General features: G+C 36.4%; 1 protein-coding gene across 2 annotated transcripts in view; it reads left to right on the plus strand.

The window, feature by feature from the left end:
• The first annotated feature begins 307 nt into the window (after positions 1–307).
• The window catches only part of Tim17b (Translocase of the inner mitochondrial membrane 17b), a 116,648-nt gene continuing 94,048 nt past the window's right edge, over positions 308–22,907 (plus strand). The window contains exon 1 of one of the 2 annotated variants that reach the window (XM_090393175.1): positions 308–362. In XM_090393175.1, coding sequence (XP_090249301.1) covers positions 337–362 — 26 coding nt within the window. In that variant the 5' untranslated portion in view covers positions 308–336. Of the gene's footprint in view, positions 363–411; positions 466–22,907 lie in introns of those variants that run through there. The other variant, XM_090393176.1, reaches the window with a different exon arrangement.

Here is a 22,907-nt window from a genome sequence, read left to right on the forward strand (position 1 = left end):
ATTTTGCATATCAGCGCCAGATGCTCTGAAGTGATCAGAACTTACTCACCTTTACCACGAATTGCTCCTGTCATGAAAGGTTTGTTTACGCTTGTATCCGCCAAAACTTTATAGTTTCTATATTCGGAACGAAACTCTTGTAGTTTCTCTATTCGGCTTTGAAATAATGTTGGATTCAATATCCACTTAATTTGAATAATTTTGCATCGCCGAAGTGAAGCCTTTTGGCCCTTTATTTTCAGCAGTTGTTTCATAGTTTTTTCTTTAAAATTATGTGATAGCGACGCATGGTGGCGCTGTAATTTTTCTTACGCAATTTCCTTTCGAAGTTACAATATGGAGGAATACGCACGTGAACCATGGTAAAGTTGAAATTAAAAATATTATTATGTTTGTCTTTAGGTAAATCGCTTGAAGCGAGATATGAATTATATAAATGTTGTGAAATGTCAAATTCATCGAGAAGTAAGATTTGTATATATTTCAATGTATTAAAAGTTAAAGCGGTGTAATTGTAAGGAAATGAATTATCGTACCGGTAGATATAATCTCTTTTAATTTGGGATTGTTTTAAATGAATTTTGATGAATTTGGAATTGTAAACATAATACGAGGCACATAGGTCTCTCTCTCTCTGTGTAAACGGATATATTAATGTGTATTTCGAATCTGTGGGTTCAGCTTAAAAGGCTTCATTGGGCACCACAATCTATTTAAGGAAAAATTAATGAAAGAATTGAACGTTTTTTTTTTGTTGCTATATGGCAAACCAGTTTACCTCTGAAACGTAAAACTTTTTGAAATTGAATGGACACTTACAAGAATACATCCTTAGGCATGGAATTTATCTTGGTATCACTTAAACATTTATTAGTGATTCTGATTAAGGTTTTCCTGCCTGACGACTGTTTCACATTTGGCAAACTGTTGTGCTAAATTTAGATGTTTGTGATATTTTGTGATGTACATACATGTGAGAGGTCACAGACCTGCAGCATGAGTTGTTGGGTGAGTTAAGGAAAAGGGAATATCCTGTTGGTGTGTTACTTAAATAACTGGAGGTTGTTGTCTTTAAAATGAAATTATTATTAAGAGAGACCTCCAGGGAGTCAGAGACTTATCAAGGGAGGCTACATACTACATGCACACACACACCAGCTATCATTCTTATTCTTGAATTCATTCACACTTCTTGCACTCACAACATCCAGTGGCAATCCATTCCAATCACACACACCATCCTATGAGAGAAAAATATAGCCCCCCACTCCCTTCTTAGCAGCATTCATTCTCAGCTTCCAAGGATGACCTCTTGTCCTTTCCCCACCCTTCATAAATTGAAAAATTCCATCAATTGGAATCCTGTATGACCTTTTCAGCAGTTTGTAAGTCTCAATCATATCACTCTGCTTTCTCCTGTATGCTAGGGTCTACAGTTTACAAATTCTCAATCTGTCTTCATAATCTCAATCCCACAATCCTGATATCATTTTTAACACTCTCCTTTGCACTCTCTCCAGTATATATCAGAATCACAATGGAACCCAGGAGACCAGACCTGTGCACAATAGTCCAAGTGAGGTCTTATCAAGGCTTTGTAAAGAGCCAAAATGACATCCTTATCTTTACATGTGAACGTTTTTGAATTTGAATCCATCTGGTGTTAGGTGTTGCTAGTGATGAAGAAATGCATCACCAAATAGAGATGATGGGTGCAAAAAGAGTACTCATAATGGGAAACTTTAATTATCCAAAAATTGATTGGCTAGCAGTAAAATATCACGAGAAGAATGAAACTGAATTTATTGAGCTGTTACAGGAAAACTTCCTCAAGCAGCATGTGTTAGATTTGATTATAATGTCAGAGGGTGTTTCTGTTAAAAATAACTATTCTGCGTCCGGTTGGTGACAGTGATCATGCAGTACTCACTTGGGAAGTGACTAAGTTTATGAATGTTCCATTCAGAAAAGGTTACATGTTGAACTACAAAGCAGGAAATTATAACCAACTGAGTTCTGTGGAATAGTATCAGTTGTTGTATGGGAAGCATTTAAAAAAATACTTAAATGATGAATATCACAATGTGTCCTGAGAGTTTGAAGAGTAAATAGGATAGGAGTCAAATGGATATGTAATCTTATTAAGCAAGAAATTTGTGAGAAACAAATGATGTGAAAGGCATACTGTGTGCATAAGGATGATGTCCATTATGAAAATTATAAGTAGCAGGCTAGAATAGTCAGAACTGTTGTATGGAGAGCTAAATGTAAAAAAAAAGTGACTCCGCAAGATAAAGACAATCCCCAAAGAATTCTATCAATATGCTGCAAGTAAAAGAAAGAATGAATATGAAAGAATAACTCTTCTAAATGCAGATGGTGTGAGAGATAGAGAGAGAGAGAAGAGGTTCAATAATGAGGTCACATTTTGTTAAAAGCTATCGACTTGGTGTATGCAACATTGAGCTCGCTGCTGCTACTTCACTGGATTAAGAGCCCACGCGGTTAGCCTAGTGGCTGTGTGCTTCGTAACCATATGACTGGGGAAGGAGTGTCCCAGGTTCGATTCCCATCGAAGACATGAGGAATTTGAGGATCTTCCTCAGCCATGGCCAAGTTAGCCGGTCTTAGGCATGGGCAGTAGGGTTTTTTCCGCCAGTTTAACTGGCGTTTTTCATCCTGCAAGCAGGCAAACCGGCCCCATGAACACACACGGATCTACAGCCATAAATACTTAACCCCCCATGAGGGGCTCAACTCATCCCAATAGGGACGGAGAAGAAAAAGGGAAGAAACTCCATATGAATAAATAAATAAACTGGATTAAGAAACTCAGTGTATGTGGACGAGGTATTACAGCTGTTGCACAAACTGAATAAGAATTCATCAATAGGGACTGATGATTATCAGGATATCAGCATGGGTGCTAAGAGCATTCGGCTAAACTGGCTATTCCTTTGACCAGGCTATATAATTTGAGTCTCAGAATTGGAAGATTCTGCAGGAATGGAAACAATGTATGGTAATCCCATTGTACAAGGGTAGTGCAAAGATCAATGTATCCAACTGTCAACCAATCAGTACCTCAGGAGTGGTGGTGAAGATTTTTGAAAAATTGATTATCGTACTTGCTGCATTGTAATAAAGTTGATAGTGAATCTCTATTTTGCAGTGAACAGCATGAGGTTTACAAAGGAAGGTCATATTTTAGTTCATTTTAGAAATTATGGACTTTACAATTGTGTTATAAATAATTCTTTTAATATCCCGTCTTTTCGATCTTCATATCAAGATCATCATCTAGAGCATATACAAATATACAAGACAATACATTACATACAGTAAACTAGAGAAACAATGAATTGATCACAAGTTATTCTACTGGCATGACCTCTAGTGAAAAAAAAAAATTATAAACTACATCAAACTAAAAGAAATGGTCATATTTTAGTATCTTGCTCACATTTATAACAATGTTGCCATTGAACTAGATAAGGGAAATGGATATATCGTGATACTTTTGAATTTTGCTGAGGCTTTTGACAGAATACAGCATGGAAGACTTGGGGTTGGATTATAAAATAATCCAAACCCAAAATTTTGACAGAATACAGCATGGAGAATATGGGTTTGGATTATAAAATATTAGTGTGGATAAGAGGATGGTTGACTGATAGATATCAAAAAGTGGTATATGGAGGATGTGAGTCTGCAAGATTTCAATCAATCTGTACTTTAATGATATTGGGAAGCCATTTGTTGATATACAAAAATAAGTAGGGTAATCAGCAATGCCACTGATATGCGGTATTTGCAGAATAGGCTGGAATTGTGGGCACAGGAAAATGGATATCAGTAAATGTAAAGTCATGCACTTTGCCGTGATTAGATATCCAATGTCATATTTTATTGGTGACATTATCTAGAAGAAACTCATCAGGCTAGGATCTTGGAGTGTTAGTATAGATAGCAAGTTGAAATTTAGGTGCCATGTAGCAAAGATTGTAAATACAACTCAAAAGATAATAGCAATGCTGAAATGAACTTTTACATGTGAAGATGCCATTTTGCCTCTTTACAAGGCCTTGATAAGACTTCACTTAGACTATTGTGTGCAGGTCTGGTCTGGTTTCTGTTGTGATTCTGATGCAAAGGAGAGTGTTAAAAATGATATCAGTATTGTGGAATGCTGATTATGAAGACATTGAGAATTTGTAGACTATAGACGAGAGAAAGAGGGGTGATATGATTGAGACTTTCAAACTTCTGAAAGGGTCATACAAAATTTCACTTGATGGAATTTTTCATTCTATGGAGGGTGGGGAAAGAATAAGAGGAAGACAAGAATGAATGCTGCTAAGAAGGGAGTGGGGGGGCTGTATTTTTCTCTCATAGGATGGTGCGTAATTGGAATGGATTGCCATTGGATGTTGTGTGTGTGTGTGTGTGCAAGCGGTGTGAATTAATTCAATAATAAGTATGATGTGTGGTATGTGGCCTCCCTTGATGAGTCCCTGACTCCCTGCAGATCTCTTAATAATAATAATATAATGTTTGAAGTTGTGCAGATAAGATCTGGCATCTTAAATATGAATACAAAATTTTTTGGTGATGTAGTTGTGCCTGGAAAGGCAAAATGTATAAGTCAGTATATGAATCTGATCTTGAGTTGAAGTCTGACTAATCAAAGGTAAAAGGAAATGACATATATCTCTCTTATAGAAATTAGATAGGAGTTTTGATAGCATCGAAGTTCACTAAGTTGTCCTTGCACCACTGGAGAATGCTGAGTGGGTTAGTCTTCAAGACATTGGTTATGGAAGATCTTAAACATTGGATATTCATTTTTGAGCAGTATGTTCTTGTGAAGTGAAAAGGTAAAGAGGACAGCATAATGACAGTAGAAATTACTATCCTTATGCTATCATTAAAGCATAGCAAGAAGAGCATGATAGAAGCATTCTGGCATTGGAAATTTAGGTGGAGAAATCATTCACCATAGACAGTGAATGAACACAGAATAAATTGGCAGTTGAATTGCAAAAGATGGACAGCTGACTATGATGCTTAGTGATCAGATCTATTTCTAGGCCTGTTTATTAGATTCAAATTTCGGAAAATTTTTAGATGCATTATCTGAAGGCATGTTGGTACCTAAACTGTTAAGGATTTTTCTGATGTTGAAAGATCAACAATTTCTTCTTTTAATTTTGAGTGATTTGCCTTGGTTGTGTATATGAGTTGGAGGAAAAGAGTGTGAAGCTGAGGTTGTTGATCCACTATACTGGAGAAGTAGTTTGATAGTAGTTCAGGGTTTTGGATGTAGTGGAGGATGGCTTGAAAGAACCTAATTCCAGAAAGGATTATTTCAATTATTTTTTCAGATTAGATGTTTTGATTGAGTTAGCATAAAACAGTAATCACAATTTGACAAAGAAAAATAGAAATTACTATAGCATCAAAAGTTAGTGTGAGAGTGGCTGGCTTTAGGATTCTCTGTAGAATAGGAATAGATCTGCAAAGAAAATATCCACTGTGAAGACGATGGTGAGATTTTCCAGTATTCTGGTAGGTAGTAATAACCCAACACAATAATTTGTGTTGGTCATTACTAATAGCAAATATTTTGGCATCACTTTCAGATTGATTGATTGGAGTGAGAGAGAAAGGAAGCCTGTTTGAGTCGAGAGGAGAGGTCCTGAAGGGAAATAACCTCACTGTTTTAGTGATTAGACCACAGAAAATCAAACTTCATAGATAAGTAATCAGTGGTCAGCAGGGTTATTAGAATTTCAGGAGCGAGATGACTCGAATTTTGAAGACTCAAAAAGCACAAAGCGCCTCCCCCCCCTGCTGCCCAACACCCTGAGTTCCGGACTGGTAGGCTGGTTCTTGAATTCTAATGACTTGAAAGAGGGGTTCTGGCGCCTACGGTGCCCAACCACCCAAGTTCCTGACTGGTAGGCTGGTTCTCCTTGAATTCTGATGACTCGAAAGGGGGGGTTCTGGTGCCTACAGCGGCCAACCTCCTGAGTTCCGGACCGGTAGGCCGGTTCTCCTTGAATTTTGAAGACTCAGGGTAGTTCCTGAGTCTCAAAACGTTTCAAAAAATGACATACAAACGTGACATAAAAAGGCTTATCATTTTATATAAGGAATCTCATAAGTGTTAGTTAGGTGAACAGTAGTTTAGGCATGCAATTTGAGGTTCTCTGAGAAATACAGCTATCACTTAGATACAAGTGGTGGTTGTATCTAAGTGCTGGCATACATCCTTTATATTTGTACATGAATCCCTCACTGTATACAGTTTCAAATAACATGATTTTAAATTATGAAAATGGTATTGTAGCATGAAACAAAGTATACCATTTGTCCAAAAAGAAACCGAATTTTTCGTAAATAGAATAAACTAGTGGCGCCACCTGTTGTATCTTTTTATTGTCAGAAGCAGCAATCTTTTGTGTTTTGACGAACGGTCGAAAATGAGTTTCAAACAGAGTTGCAATTGACTTTTGTGTTAATTTGGTAAAAGTTTTACCGAAATGCTTCAAAAAGCATACAGTGATGAATGCTTATTTCGTACTCAAGTTTACAAGTGGTTTTAGGCGATTTCAAAGTGGTCGTGAGACGCTTGAGGATGACAGAAAGCTGGGCTGTCCAAAAACTGGACCATAACATCCAAAAAAGTGCGTGATTTCATCAAAAAAAAAAACCCAAAATCGTCCATGAGAAAGTACACCTTCTGTCCAAAAAGAAACCGAATTTTTCGAAAATAGAAGAAACTAGTAGCGCCAGCTGTTGTATCTTTTTGTTGTCAGAAGCGGCAATCTTCATTAGTGTTGTATCAACTATTTATGACATTTCTTTCATTAGAAGCTGAGTTATAGTGCCGAGAGTGACAGCGTGTTTTGATGAATGATCGGAAAACGAGTTTCAAACAGAGCTGCAATTGACTTTCGTGTTCAGTTGGTAAATGTTTTACTGAAATGCATGAAAGTATGCTTCAAAAAGCATACGGTGATGAATACTTATCTCGTACTCAAGTTTATGAGTGGTTTAAGTGATTTCAAAGTGGCCGTGTGTTGCTTGAGGATGACGAAAAGCCGGGCAGTCCAAAAACTGGACTGAGCGAAGTTAACATCCAAAAAGTGCGTGTTTCATCAAAGAAAACCCGAAATCATCCGTGAGGTTGATCGAAGATCAATTGGGAATTCCAAAAACAACTGTGCACAACATTTTGACCAAGAGTTTTTTTTGGGCCTTCACAAATTGAATTCACAATTTGTTGCCCACAAGTTGACCGATGACTAAAAAATGTATCGAATTGAACACTGCAAGGACCTCATTAAAACCGCTCGTAAGGACTCGAAATTCCTTGAAACGATCATTACTGGTGACGAAAGGTGGTGTTATGAGCCCAAAACAAAGTGCCAGAGTGCTGAGCGGAGATCACCGGAAGAGGGACATCTGAAAAAAAGTCGCTTGGAGAAGTCAAAGTGAAGACAATGCTGATTTGTTTCTACGATTCCAAGGGCATTATCCACAAAGAATTTCTTCCACCTGGCCAATCGGTCAGTGGTGAGTTTTATCTCGAAGTTTTGAAGCGATTGATAGTGAGAATTCATCACGTACGGCATTAATATCATGATGCAGGCAGCTGGTCACTTTTGCAAGATAATGCATCATCTCATCGTTCGAACATTGTGAGACAGTTTTTGAGAAAAAACAAAGTTTGTGTGTTGGATCACTCACCATATTCTCCTGATTTAGCACCCTGTGACTTTCTCTTCCCCTGACTTCATTTGAGGATGAAAGGAAAGCGATACGACTCCATTTAAAACATTCAAGCGGCAGTAACCACGACCCTCAACAGTATCCCAAAAACCAATATAAAAACTCATATAACGAATTACTTGACCATGCCAAACACATTGAAGCTGAGGGAGAATATATTGATTGAAATAAATGATTTGAATAATTATAAGTAGCCTGTGTTTGATTTTCTATTAAAAGTTTGGTTTCTTTTTGGACAGAGGGTGTATGTAACTAAATACATAATCTCCTAACATCATTTAAATTTTCAGTTGCAGAAGATATGTGGTAACAGCTGTTTATAATGCAGTCATTGAGTGCAGAAACCAAATCGTTTATGTAATGCAAATTTTCAGAAACAAAGATTTATATGACTTGAAATCAGAATTTCATTTGAGGTTTTTTATATTACAGAGAGTTGACACAGTATAATTTTACAAATAAAATTTAACCAAAAAAAATATACTAGAAGCGAAACATGCAGATTCACTATCCAATCGTGAACCAATTGACTGAACTAATTCATGGTGTTTTTGCCGAGTGTTGCTTTATAATTTCGAATGTTTGTTGCTTCATAAGTGTGTGTGAACATAAATGTATATATTTATGTTAAATATAAGTATATATTTATGTTGTATGTATATATACTTGGAGAGTAGTAAGCATTATAGTTCAAGTCACCATTAAATAAGCATGTGTTGCATTATTGTCTATACCTTATGTAAACATTTTTATATTAAAAAATTATCCTTCAACATTGACTAGATAAAACGAGTGAAATACTGAGTGCCAGTGATAAGAAAAAAAATTCTTTAAATTGAATTAAGAAATATGAATGTGGTTATAAGAAAGCAAAAATTGCATAGTGGTTTTGGACTGAATGAGGGATCAGTGAGAATTGCTTCATTCAATAAATGTTTGGGAATTGTTAATGCATTCAGATAAATTGAATGCTAAAGAAAGTGTACCGACAAATGACATGACTTGAAAAGAATTTGAATCATTTCAAGCTGTTGAAACTTATGGGCATTGACCCTAATCTTCCTTATTTTGTTGTATGCAAAAACTTATTTTGTTTTATATGCTGGAATGTACACAAAGCTATGAGCTGTTTACTACAAGATGTATGCACAGAAAAAATATACAAAAGTAACTGCAAAGTACTTTGTTTAGATATTTTTCAATTTTCTTTTGACATCAAGCCTAATGTTATTTGCTATCTCCGACGCTAAACGATAGATCCGGCGTTCGATATTAAACATTAGATCAAGCACCGGCACTTCTTTCGGAGCGACCGCAAAATTGTGGGCGAGGCTTAGGGCAATGACGGCATCGTCGTTCTGCCTTTTGGAAGATATGTTAACTACTGTCTGGAGCAGTTGAATTTGTGGTTGCGGTTTGGCTTTACACAGGTTGTTATATTTCTTGATACGTTTATTTTTTGAAATTCTTTTTTGTGCGGAAGCTTCTGATATGCCAGAGAGTATAGACCAAAGTTCAGGGTTAAGTACAGCAGATGCTCTGATTGGAAGGAGCCAATGTAGGCGTTCATCTCGGAGAGAGTGGCACGAGTAGCAGCGATTTGTTCCCGCAGTAGTGCAAAACTGGCACGGTTATATATGCGGAGGACTTTTTTGAAATGGAAGGTGATCTTTAGCTTAACACAGTTGGGTATCACTCTAGTATCCTGACGTCTTTTTAAAAAGGCCAGCCTATTTCGTTGCCTAGATAGTCATAGTTTTGAATTACCGTATTGTCTGGATTTGCGTGCTATATCTTCTCCATGAATGATTAGAATCCGTGTGTAGAGGCTTAAGTGCTGTGAGGACATCATGTTGGAGACTTAATGGATTGGATACAGCACTCAGAAAGGATTAAAACAGAATTTAATACTTCCTACATTTCATCTCAGTCATTGAGACATCTTCATGGATTACAAAAATACTAATGTAACATAAACACAAATATCACACAATACTATGCCCAACCACATGGGTGACACTAAAGTCCTATCTAGGTGGAGCACCCTCTAAGGACGGTTGTAGATGGCCTGGAATGTAAGGTGGGCTCTCTGATGATAAGTGTTTTCCAAATCTCAGGAAGCTTAATGCAACTGTATTTATTAAGATTTGGTTGATTTCTGAGAGCTGCTGCTGATTCCAAAATGAGTCTCTTTTTTGAATTTGCTGTGGTAGAGCATGGTGGTCTTTTCCCATGAGATCCTGTGGGTTGTATCTAAGACATGGTCAGCTAGGCCTGTCTGACCATGGTCATGGTTGGATGCATGACTTGTGTTCCTCCTGGCAGATGGTTGCCGATCTGCCTGTCTGTCGAAAGTACGCCAGCTTACAGGAACAGAGTACTTACTTTATATACTCCAGGCACTGAGAGAGGAGGCAGCTGATCTTTTGTCGAACGGATAAGGATAGCAAGTTTGCGATGTGGCTTAAATGCTGTGTGTAGGTTATACTTTTTTAAGTTTGTGTTTATGTTACATTAGTTTTTTTGTAATCCCTGAAGATGTCTCAGTGACTGAGACGAAATATAGGAAGTACTAAATTCTGTTTGAATCCTTTCTGAGTGCTGTATACAATCCATTAAACCTCCAACATGATGTCCTCACAGCACTTTAGCCTCTGCACATGGATTCTGATCATTCATGGAAGAGATATAGCACTTAAATCCAGACAATACAGTAAGTCAAAACTACAACTATCTAGGCAACTTAATAGGCTGGCCTTTATAAAAAGATGTCGGGATACTAGAGTGATACCTAACTGCATTAAGCTAAAGATCAACTTTCATTTCAAAAAAAGCCCTCCGCATATATAACTGCAGGAACAAATCACTGCTACTCATGCCACCCTCTCAGACGAACGGCGCCATTGGCTTCTTACAATCAGAGCTCTTGGCTGTACTTAACCCTGAACTTTGGTCTATTCTCTCTGGCATATTGGAAGCTTCTGCACAAAATGAATTTAAAAAAATAAAAATATCAAGAAATATAACAGCCTGTGTAAAGCCAAACTGCAACCGCAAATTCAACTGCTCAGACAGTCGGCCACAATTTCCAGTCGCTCGAAAGAAGTGCCGGTGCTTGATGTAATGTTTAATATCGAACACGGGATCTATCCCTTAGCGCCGGAGATAGCAAATAACATCACACTTAACGTTGCCAACATCCTCACCCAGTCTTTGCCTCCAAAAAAGTAATTTATCGTCCCCCAATGCACTGCTCTCATGAAATTACAGAAAGAAATAAGTATCGTCATCACCAGAGCGGATAAAGGTAATGCCACGGAATACAATTGAAAAATGGAGATTATCCTCCGAGATCACTCTACCTACATCCCACTAGAACACACCCCCACAAAAAAACACAATTTAAAAACTTAAAAAACTTTAAAAAACGCCCCCCCCCAAACAACACTAAAAAACTCGTGCATTTCTTTTCCCGTCCCCCCAAATATACGGTTTACCAAAAATCCACAAACCGAATTCCCCACTAAGACCTATAGTAGATGCCATTAACACACCTTGCTACAAACTGTCACAACAGCTAGCCAACTCTCTGATTCCCCCGCCCCACTTGATTTTCCACATCCTATATAAAAACTACCCATTTTAAAACCCTCAGAAAATTTAACCTTAAATAACACAGACGTATTGGTAAGCTTTGATATCTCCTCATTGTTTATCAATATTCCCTTGTTTATTTATCATATGGCTTGTACACATGAGTATAGATAAGATACACATGATTAATAAAAAAAAAAAAGTCTACATTCAGGGAAATACAAATATGATATTTATGACAAGCATCAGACAGAAGATTAATCATATTTTAACATTTAGGTTTTTGATCCAGTTGATCACCCCTGGGGATAGGTCAGAGATATCCTTAAAGTCACCTGGATATGCTATCAGCTTGCATTCCTGTACTATATGATAAATGGTTTGGGTCTCGGCTCCACAGGGACAGTGGGGATTTGGTATCTTACTCCACTTTGAAAGTAAGTCTCCACATACATCATTGCCTGTACAAATCCTGTTAGCTGTCGTCCATATATTCCTGGGCAGGTCAAATCCAGATGGTTTTTGGAAGATGTTTCTGTGATTGCGAACTTCAGGTGATACTGCTTAGGACCACAGTATATCCCACCTACTTACCATACTATCATTCTGGCTAAGAAGATTATGGGCGGTTTTTATGGCAGGTCTTCTGGATTTTAGTCTATTGGATGAAGCATCTGGAATAAATTCAGGTATTGGGAGATTTGGTTATTTAAAATTCTTTTATATTCACGAAGCAAGACTTCCTGTCATTGCAGTTCTGGAGGAGCAATGTGGCTCAAAGTAGGGAGCCATTGTAAGGGTGTACTTCTAATGCAACCTGTTATTAAATGCAGAGTGGAGTTGAGTATCTCGTTTATTGACATGGTAACTATTGATCCAGACAAGCACCATACTCTGCTGCACTGTAAACTAGACCCATTGAGTGCACTGCAGAGTTGTGGCACTTGAGCCCCAAGTGCCTTTGGGGCTCAAGTGCCACAAAGCTTCTGAACTATGTTATTTCTGATATGAACTTTAGCAGCGATATTAATCATATGCTGTTTATATGTCAGAGTTCTATCCAGAGTTATTCCCAGATAGGTGTAGGATTAAATGAAATTAATGTTCCATCAGCATATATCTCTGGTTTTTGATTTACAAGACTATTGTTCAGGTGAAAGCAAGAACATTCGGTTTTACCAGAATTTGGTGTTAATCTCCATTTTTTATAGAACTTGTCGCTGATCGCCAAAGCTAGATCATCTGCATAATCAAACTTCCTAGGAATATCTGTGATGTAAAGACTAAAAAGCAGTGGTGCAAGCACTGAGCCCTGAAGTAATCCATTCTTAAGCACTCTCTGTTTACTGATGCTTCCTCTGGTGACTACCCTGAAATATCGATCACACAGTAAGTTGTTTAGGAGATGACCCAATATTTTACATGGGATGACCTTAAGAAATTTATATATGAGTCCCTCCAAACAGTATTGTAAGCCGCTGTTAAGTCAATAAAGACTGCAGTAGTGTTCAAGCATCTTTGAAATCCTGCTTCAATGCAGGTTGTTAAGCTGAGAACTTGATCTGTGCAGCTGCAATCTCTTCTGAACCCTGCTTGTTCTATTGGAACACGTTCCAAAATTTTATCACTGATCCTGTTCAACAATTTTTAGGTTGCACTTAAAAGGGCTATGGGGGCAATAGCTTTCAGTTCTGTCTGCTGGCTTACCTGGTTTTAACACAGCAATGATTTTCGTCCTTTTAAATTCTTTAGGAATGCAGCCACTTTCAAGTATATCGTTAAAGAACTTAGCCAGCCACAATCTTGCATAAGGTCCACAGTGCGTCAGGAATTCATTATGAACATTGTCAAATCCAGAAGCCTTCCCTGTTTTGATGCGCCGAGGATATTTCCTCATGGGAAAAAGGCAAAGAGAATTGTTGATTCTTTTGAGTTTTTCATAGCCTTTAGTTTGCGTTTTACCGCTTTAGTATGTTCTTTATCTATCGGAGCTCTAGAAAGCAAAACAATATGAGCAGCTAGAGTGTTTGAAATCTGTTTTCAGTTATTTGAATCCACTTTTCCCTATGAGCAGCGTTGAGACTATGGAGCAGTTCTCCTCCTATCTCTGGATCCTTACTTTCAAGGAATTCGCGATACAGGGATTCACTTTCATTCGTCTATCCAGGCACATATTCTTTTCGATAGCCTCAAGGAATGTGTATTTTTGCCACCGTTATAACTACTCCAGTGAACCGTGTATAGTTTTTGTAAGTTGGGGGAATTCCTCTAAGGCATGCGTCTAGATCTGCAGTGAAGTTTTCCCAGTCGGTTTTTTGGAAATTCCATCTTGGTCTAGGAAATGATGTTATCACTGGAATTTGGGCTCCTAATTCCATAAAGATGGGATGGTGCTGGCTATTTGGAAAAACCTCAAGAATATGTCTGAAAGTCTGTAGAGGCTGATTTTCACTCTCAGTGGAGACAAATGTCAAATCCAGGTTATATTCCTTATTCCAGGCTCTTGATTTAAAGGTGCCTTTTTCCTTGGCATCAGAAACCAAGTGAAAACAGGGAAATATTCAGCTAATATTTCCCTGTTTTGATCATTCCAATCGTATTTCTAAGACTGTTGAAGTCTCTAGAGTACACTATTGGGTGGGAGTATGTCTGTAGAACATCATTTGGCCAAACAGTTGCAGGTGGTTCATATACATTCACAATCGTAATGTCCGCTATTTTAACAGCTATCTTATGGATTTCATCATCAGTCGAAGAAGATATCAGCACAGCATTCTCAATACCATTTTGGACATATGTTATGTTGCCATAGCTATGACTGTAAGTAATCCCGAGAATGTCGTAGCCAGGGATTATTGCTCTAGATTTAACTTGATCTTCAGTTTCGATATGTGATTCTTGAATGAGAAGTAGATTGACGTTTTTTCTCGTAGAAGTTTAGAAAGATGTTTTGATGCGCTAATACCCTCAACATTTAGCTGGAAGGTATGGATATTATGTTCAATATTCCTTAACAGCTGGTTCGAAGAAGAAGAACCGTTGTGAAGGTTTTTAGTTTCCATGTGTAAGTATGGTCAGGAGATTGCACAATTGCACAGGCTAGAGCGACTGGCCACCAGTCACTCTAGCTCTTTAGCATGACCCAGGGTGCACCACGAGGAGGCGAGCTAGAATAGCACCTCCAAGCTAGAATATTCCCTTAATTGATACCTTAACACTCTTAAAAAACGTTTTTCCTTCTGACATCTTAGATCTCTTTCCCTTTGCCATCAATTCTGGTTATTTTTCTTGGAAGAACAAAATCTACAAGCAGATAGAGGGAACTGCCATGAGTCCCCCCCCCCTGCCAATTTTTATATGGAAGATTTTGAAAAACAAGTAATAGACTCAGCCCCTCTCAAACCTTCTATCTGGCTAAGATATGTAGATGATATGTTCTCCATTTGGCCTCATGGCCCAGACACATTAGACTCCTTTCTCAGTCACCTCAATTGTCTACATCCAAGAATCCAGTTTACAATGGAAAATTAAAAGAACAATTGTTTACCCTTCCCAGACACCTTAGTTACACGCCTTCCTAATGGTACACTTGCCTTCAGTGTATATTGAAAACCCACGCACATAGGCAGATACATTCACAAACTCTCCCACCACCACCCCTCTCAACAATATGGCATTATTAGAACTCTAACCAAGAGAGCCCACAATCTTTGTTCTAGTGGAACCGCCCTTACCACTGAGCTTGACCACATACACGACACTTTCCTCTCCAATGGCTACAGCGATCATAGTATCAAAAAAATAATCAGTTCCTCCCCCATTCCCCGGTCTTCTCTTCAGAAAGAGTTTAAAAATGCCATCACCATACCCTATATACGTGGCACATCCGAAAAAATAGCCAGGATTTTAAAAAAGTATAACCTACACACAGCATTTAAGCCCTACCGCAAACTTGCTACCCATATCCGTTCGACAAAAGATTAGCTCCCCTCCTCTCTCTCTCTCTCTGCCTGGAGTTTATAAAGTACCCTGTTCCTGTAAGCTTGTGTACTATGGACAGACAGGCAGATCAGCATCCATCCGCCTGGAGGAACACAAGTCGTACATCCTTAAACACAACTATGGCCATTCAGGCTTGGCTGACCATGTTTTGGACACCACCCACAGAGTATCATGGAAGAAAACCACCATGCTCCACCACAGCAAATTCAAGAAAGAGAGACTTTTCTTAGAAGCAGCAGCAGCTCTCGGTAACCAACCAAATCTTAATAAATATGGTTGTATTAAGCTTCCGAAGATTTGGGAAACACTCATCACCAGAGGTCCCACCTTACATTCCAGGCCACCTACTACCGCCCTTAGAGGGCGCTCCACCTAGATAGGACTTTAGTGTCACCCACGTGGTTGGGCTTAGTATTGTAAGTTTTTGTGTGCATGTTATGTTAATTGTTTTTGTAATCCCCGTAGATGTCCTAGTGACTAGGACGAAATATAGGAAGTATTAAATTCTATTTTAATTCTTTTTGAGTGTTGTAAAAAATCCATTAAACCTCCAACATAATGTCCTCACAGCACTTAATCCTCTACACAAGAATTTTAATTCCTTGATATAAATTTTTATTCCATTTTATTATTATTTCATTTAAGTAGATATTAAAAAGAGTTGCTGAGAGGGGACATCCCTGTCGGACCCCTTGGTTTATCTCTCTCGTATATGATAGCTCGTGATTTAATCTTATTTGTATTTGATTATTTTCATATATACTTGTGATAGCTTTTAGGATATTATTTGGTATTTGTCTTTCTCTTAATATGTTAAATAATGTTTCTTTTAACTTTGGCAAATGATTTTTCAAAGTCAATAAATGCAATATGTGTTTCTAAATTGTATTCTCTTCTTTGCATTGCAAATTCATGATTCAGCATTAATTGATGAATTAATTAATCGCATTAAGCGAGGTTTTCCTGAACTTAATCCTCCAATTACACACAATGACACTTATTACCATCAACACACAATGCCATCTACTGCCTCCTGCTAACAGCAGTAGTAGTATATTTTGTCTGTAAATTTCATGTATTCTCATGGACAATTTCTTGTATGCGGGATAAAAAAACTCATATTTCTGTGAAGGGAAACCCCACTATTTCCATATGAAATCAGCTAATTCACCACCATTTAGTGATATTTCCTCCCCAAAATTATTATTACTGTTTCTTCCGTTGTTTGGATGTCTTTTTGTTCTCCAGCACTTCATGAAAGATTATATGCATTTTATCAGCACCAATTTCTGTAGTTGTCTTAAGCATTTCTCTTCCTGTATCTTCATTGTCATATACATTTCAGTTCTTTAGCTTTTCTGTTATGTTCAAATACAGTTAGGTGGGAGATAGATTTCATTCCCCAGTGTTAGACCACCTCCCTGTTTATTGGAGGCATGAAGTGGCTTGAAAAAGTTCTATGCTTGGTCTCTAGAGTAGGGTTTCTAGACTATCTAAAAATAAATAAAAGTAGCTCACTCACTACCAATGCATTTTAGACTTACAACCTTTTGTGAATGGTAAAATGACAAACATTTTTTAAAGAAATGCTGTATTTAAATAGTACCGAAGGAAAAGCTTAAAAAACGCAACGAAATTTTAGAGAACCATTGGCAAAATCTGAAAACATTGAGTCATCCTAGGAAGTATTTGGTGAAGTTGTTGCAAGATAGAACAGTCGGAAATTCATGATGGATTCAAGAAGTTAAAGAAGTGGTTTGGAAAAGAAAAAATCTTATTGCAAGATTCTGGCATGTAATATTAGCATGTGTCTTAGAAAATACAGAGAATATGTAAGAAAGTAAATGTGTAAAAGTAGCTAAACAAAAGTCATGGAAAAAGTAACTATATTGAAAAATTGTTAAATGAGAAGCTTGGATAAAATGGTGATTGAAAATATTTAAGACGAATGCTTTCAAGAAATGTATATCAGGAATCGATATCAGAAAAAATTATCAGACACTAGAAATGTTTAAAGCCATCTGGAGTAGATGATATTCAGTCAACTACTGAAATGTCAAATATAAAAGTTTTACAGAAGGCTTGGTTAGATTCCAGGTGATGGGTGTAAGAACTCTCATATTATGCATCTCTGAAAAGGAGAATACAACTATGTGTGAGAATTAGCAGAATGTCTTCATTGCTTCAACAGATTTATGCAAGTATAAAAAGGAGACTTAGAAAAATCATGAAGAGGAATTTGGAGAGGAACAAGCTGGGTTTAGGCAAATAAATGCAAATTGGCATAACTTTTTCTTTTTTTAAGATAGTTAAGAATTGGAATAAATATAGATATTTGTTATGAGTTTTGTGGATAAATTTGTACACTTCTGGAAAAGCCATTGATAAACTGCAGATAGCTCTTCAAAACTGCAATTATATAATGTAAATGAATTATTACACAGAGCAATGTATAATCCATACTTCATTGCAAGTTAACAATTAGAATTGAAAGATGTCAAGTCAGGTGTAAAATAAGTGCACATTATCTCCACTGTTATCTGTAGTATAAGTAGTATTATCTGTAATATAAGAGTGAGTGACCTCAGTTTGCTTTCTTCTTCTTCTTCATGTAGCTTCCTCAGTGATAGGGTGCAGCACTGTTGGTGGCTTTCCTTTTTATTTCTGCTTAGCCATGTGATCCTGTCCATGGTCTTATATCTTCAAGCCATATCCTTTGTTTTTTGCCTCTTGATCCTTTTCCCATAATCTTTCCTTTTAAAACTGTTGGTATCCTCTGACCTGCTGAACCTCTCAGTACATGTCCTGCCAACTCATCTTTCTCTGGATCATTTCCTGTAATAAAGATCTCTGTGTTCTCATTCTCTGTAGGACATCTGTATTTGTCACATGTTCTGTCCATGGGATTTTCAGAGCACTCCTATAGCACCACATTTTTCATAAATTTTTTTTTTTTTTTTTTTGCATTAATATCTAGTCCAAATTCTTTACCTTCTTCAATTAGTAGCTGCAGTAATTTGATTAATTTGTTTCTGTTTTCTGCTATTAGAATGGTATCATCAGCATATCTAAGATTGTTGTATTTTATACCATTGATACTAATTCCTGTTTTTTGTTTTTCAATCTTTTTTCATCACTGTCTTACTATGGATATTAAATAGATTTGGTGAAAGGATACAACCTTGTCTAACTCCTCTTTTTATTATCACTTCAGAAGTCTCAGAGTTAAACAGCTGCATTTTCTGTTTGGTGTAAATCATTTTTATAATCTTAAGTACCTGATCTTCTATGTCTAATTTATTTAATATATTGAACATTTTATTATGTTTTACCTGGTCAAAAGCCTTCTGAAAGTCTGTGAAGCATATGTAAATGTTCCTATTTCTTTCCAGTGATCTTTCTATTAGTATTTTTAGTTCCAGGATAGCATTAATGGTTCCCATTCCTCTTCTGAAGCCTTTCTGTTGTTCACTCAATTCACCGCTTATGGCTCTTTCAATTTGTTTGTTAACAATGGTTAAAATAATTTTAGATGCATGGGATATTAGGCTCACAATTTTGTGCATTATGTTGGAATTGGTATACAGATAGATGTTGTAAAAACTTCAGGAAATTGTATTGTTTTATAGATGTCTTCAATGGATTCCACTAAATAGTTATTATTATTGCCAGTCAAAGCTTTCAGCAGCTCAGCCGGAATATTATCACACCCAGGGGATTTATTATTAGGAAGATTCTTAATTACATGTTCTACCTCCTTTCTTGTGGGTAGAGTGGTATCTGTTATATTTAACTTAAGGTGTCGTGAATCATCTAACATGTTACCATTATCATAGAGGTCTGATAAGTACTCCGCCCATCTTCCATTTATCTTTTCCTTATCAATGAGTATGTTTCCATCTTTGTCCTTGATGTTATTAGACTGTGTGTGCGTTTTGTTTTTCCATTAAGTTCTTTCCTTTTCAGGAATGGTTCTCTGGTTTTGTTCTTATTTTGTAATTCTTCTATCTCAGTGCACTGCCTATTTATCCAGTTTTCTTTCAATCTTTTACATAACTGTTTGATTCTTTTATCCAAAGTTTTATATCTTAACTTTTCTTCTTCATTTGCTTCTCTTTTCCATGTTCTTCTGTCATCAATAAGGTTGATTACCTCTTGAGTTATCCATGGTATTTTCTTTCTTTCCTCTTGTTTGTTGATGTGGTTTTTAGAAGATGTTATGATAGCTGCTTGTAGTCTATTCCACTGAGAGGGTTCATTTTCTTTTTGCAACTGTGCAGACAGCAGTTCTGAAATATTTTCATTAAATTTTGATTTTATTATCGGATTTTGTACCATTTGCAGATCCCATTTTAGGGGTTGACTTCTTTTAAATTTTATTGTTTTCAGGCGAATATTCATCTTCATTATGACCAGTCTATGATCAGATCCACAGTCAGCACTTGGCATCACCTTTGAGCTCCGTACTCCATTGAAGTAACGTTTACTGACTACAATATAGTCTATTTGATTTTTGTATCTTCCATCTGGACTTTCCCATGTGTATCATGCTGTTGGTTTTTGTTCAAAATAAGTGTTAGTTATGGTGAGACTGTGCTTGTTACAGAAATCAATCAGCTTTTGTTCTCTCTCATTCAGAATTCCTAGTCCTAATGTACCCACATGTAGATGTTCTCTCTGACCAACTTTTGCGTTCCAGTCACCCATAACACAAATAACTCTATCTTTCTTGCCTCCAGCTTCCTTTATACACCATTCTATTTCATCATACATGATATCTATTTCTGCTTCCTTATTCTGTTCTGTAGGAGCATATATTTGAATGATCAGCATATCTCTAGGTTTAGATTTCACTAGACTTGCCATTACTCTATCTGATTTTTTGATTATATGGATAATGTTTTTATTAGTTTTCTTCTCTACAATAAACACTACATCTCTTCTTGAGTTTGCTTTATCATTTGATAATCCTTGAGTAATCCATTACTAGTTTTCAATGTGATAACTAAATTGAATAATTGCTGTGAAAACTTAGTATGAAAATCAGCAATAAAAAGACAAAATCAGTAGAAACATGAAAAAATAACAATTGTATTCTCACAGAAGAATATATTGACAAAGTAAAACATTTCAGCTATTTAGGTGCACAATTTTTAATGGGAGGACTTTGGCAAGAACATAGAAAATAAATATCAAGAAGGTGGCAAAATATTCTGGAGGTTGTTGAAGAAGCTCAGAAATTCAGGAAAGAGTGCTGTAAAAGGAATTAGAGATGATAAAGGTGACACAAAAACAGGAGAAAAAGTTATCCTTGAAGTATGGAGTAATTACTTCGAAAAATTACTAAATGAAACAAGCAGTGATAGTACAGTGGTAAATAACACTCAACAGGCATACAGTCAGGAATACATATCCACACTTGAAGTAGAAAAAGCCATCAAAGGCTTGAAATGTGGAAAGGCAGCAGGAGTAGATGATATTCAACCAGAAATGCTTAAGTGTGGTATAAAAGTCTTACAGTGGCCGCACTGTATAGTACAGAAGGCCTGGACAGAGGGGCAAATTCCCAGTGATTGGAGTAGAGTTCTCATAATACCCATATATAAAAAGGGAAATAAAACTGAATGTGAGAATTACAGAGGTAATTCCCTACTGAATGTTACTGGTAAGATTTATGCAAGTATACTTGAGAAACAGTTGAAAAGAATTCTGGAAGAAAAGCTTGGTGAAGAACAAGCTGGATTCAGGCTAAATAGAGGCTGTCTGAATCAGATCTTCACTTTACAACAAATAGTCAAGAAAGCAAGGGAATATAACAAAGATCTGTGTTTAAGTTTTGTCGTTCTGGAAAAGGCATATGACAAGGTGCCAAGAGAGAAGCTATTCAACGCGCTACAGTTATATTGTGTCAATGGGGCATTATTCAAGCAGTACTTAGACTTTATTTGAGTTGTAAATCAGCAGTTAGGATTGAAGGAAGTACAGGAAGACGGTTTAATGTTAAATCTGGTGTCAGACAAGATGTACATTATCCCCTTTTTTATTCGTTATCTATATGGATCATATTATGAAGGAAAGTGGTATTAAATCTGATATCAAAATTGGATATGTTATGTCAGCTCTTTGCTTTATGCGGACGATGTTATACTTCTAAATAAATTGCTACAAGTCTGCAAGATTCCCTGACTAAATTGAATAACTGTTGTAATAGATATGGTATGATGGTCAGCAATAAAAACAATAGATAACAGAATAGCAAAGTTGGTATGGCAGGAAGTTGTTTGAACAAATTTATATTGAATAAAGAAATTAAACAGAATAGTAAACTAGCAGTATACAAATAGAACAAAATATAGATGTAAGCAGATGACATAATGATAAAAATAGTTATGAAGTAATGACTCTTGCATAAGGAAAATTTATTACTTACAGAATTTTCAGCTAAGTTTCATAGCTGTTGTCATTTCAAACAAATGAAAAAGATAAATTTGAATAACACTTAAATCTGAGCTCATGTGACAGTTTTTTCCAGAGGTTCACAAACTTCCTTGGTACACAGTGCCTTAGTGTCTCAGTAATTTTTCATGCCTCTAGACCAAAAGAAATACCTAATAGTGATAAAGAATAGTTCTTTATATAATAGAGAATGAATAGAACATAGTTTATGTTCACAGCGAACCAGAGTTTTAATCATTATCGTGATTCTAGTGTTCTTTCCTTAATATTAATAACATCCAGAAATAGGACGCAATTATCTACAATCTACTTCATCTAAATTTAATTCTGGGGTTTACCAAATTGATTTTCTAGATATTCAAGAAACTCTAACAAGGAAGAGTTCCGGACAGCAAATAAATCATCATCATATATATCTATACCACTAAAAGGCTCAGAAGGTGAAAACATGCAGAATATGTTGTTCAAAATGCTCCATATAATTGCTAGAGATGGAGAAATAGGAGATTCCATCCCAGTTCTTTCAATCTGTTTATAAAGCTTGTTTTTACAAGAAAAATAACCTGCATTTATGACAATTCGAATAATTTTACAATAACAGGAAGAACATCATGTAATAATTCTAATTGTATCAGCAACAGGAATATTTGTGAAGAGTATGACTGCATCAAAACTAATTAATTTGTTGGCTGTAAAGATATTTGTGACACTTCATTCTTAAAATCCTCTGAATTTTCAATGAAGACATTTCCACTAAATGAGAATACAAGTTTAGACAAGTTTTGAAGGTTATAAATTAAACGCATTGAACCAGAGTTTAACCTGTACAGTTTGCAGTCAGTCTTACGACAAACTGATGGCTACCTACAGTTCTCTATATATAGAAAGGCATCTCGATAGAAAATACATTAAGACTGCATCACATCATCACCCTTGTCAAAAATATGGCATAATTGAAACTTTAGTTCATTTTGTGCACATCAACTATGTTCTGCTGGTTCACTTTTAAATAAAGAATTGCCCTTTATCATAGCTGCATTCATCTAATGGATATATAA

This window comes from Typopeltis vanoorti, chromosome 5 (genome assembly GCF_054136105.1).
Source record: "Typopeltis vanoorti isolate ZY-2024b chromosome 5, IOZ_Tvanoo_1.0, whole genome shotgun sequence".
Lineage (NCBI taxonomy): Eukaryota > Metazoa > Arthropoda > Arachnida > Uropygi > Thelyphonidae > Typopeltis > Typopeltis vanoorti.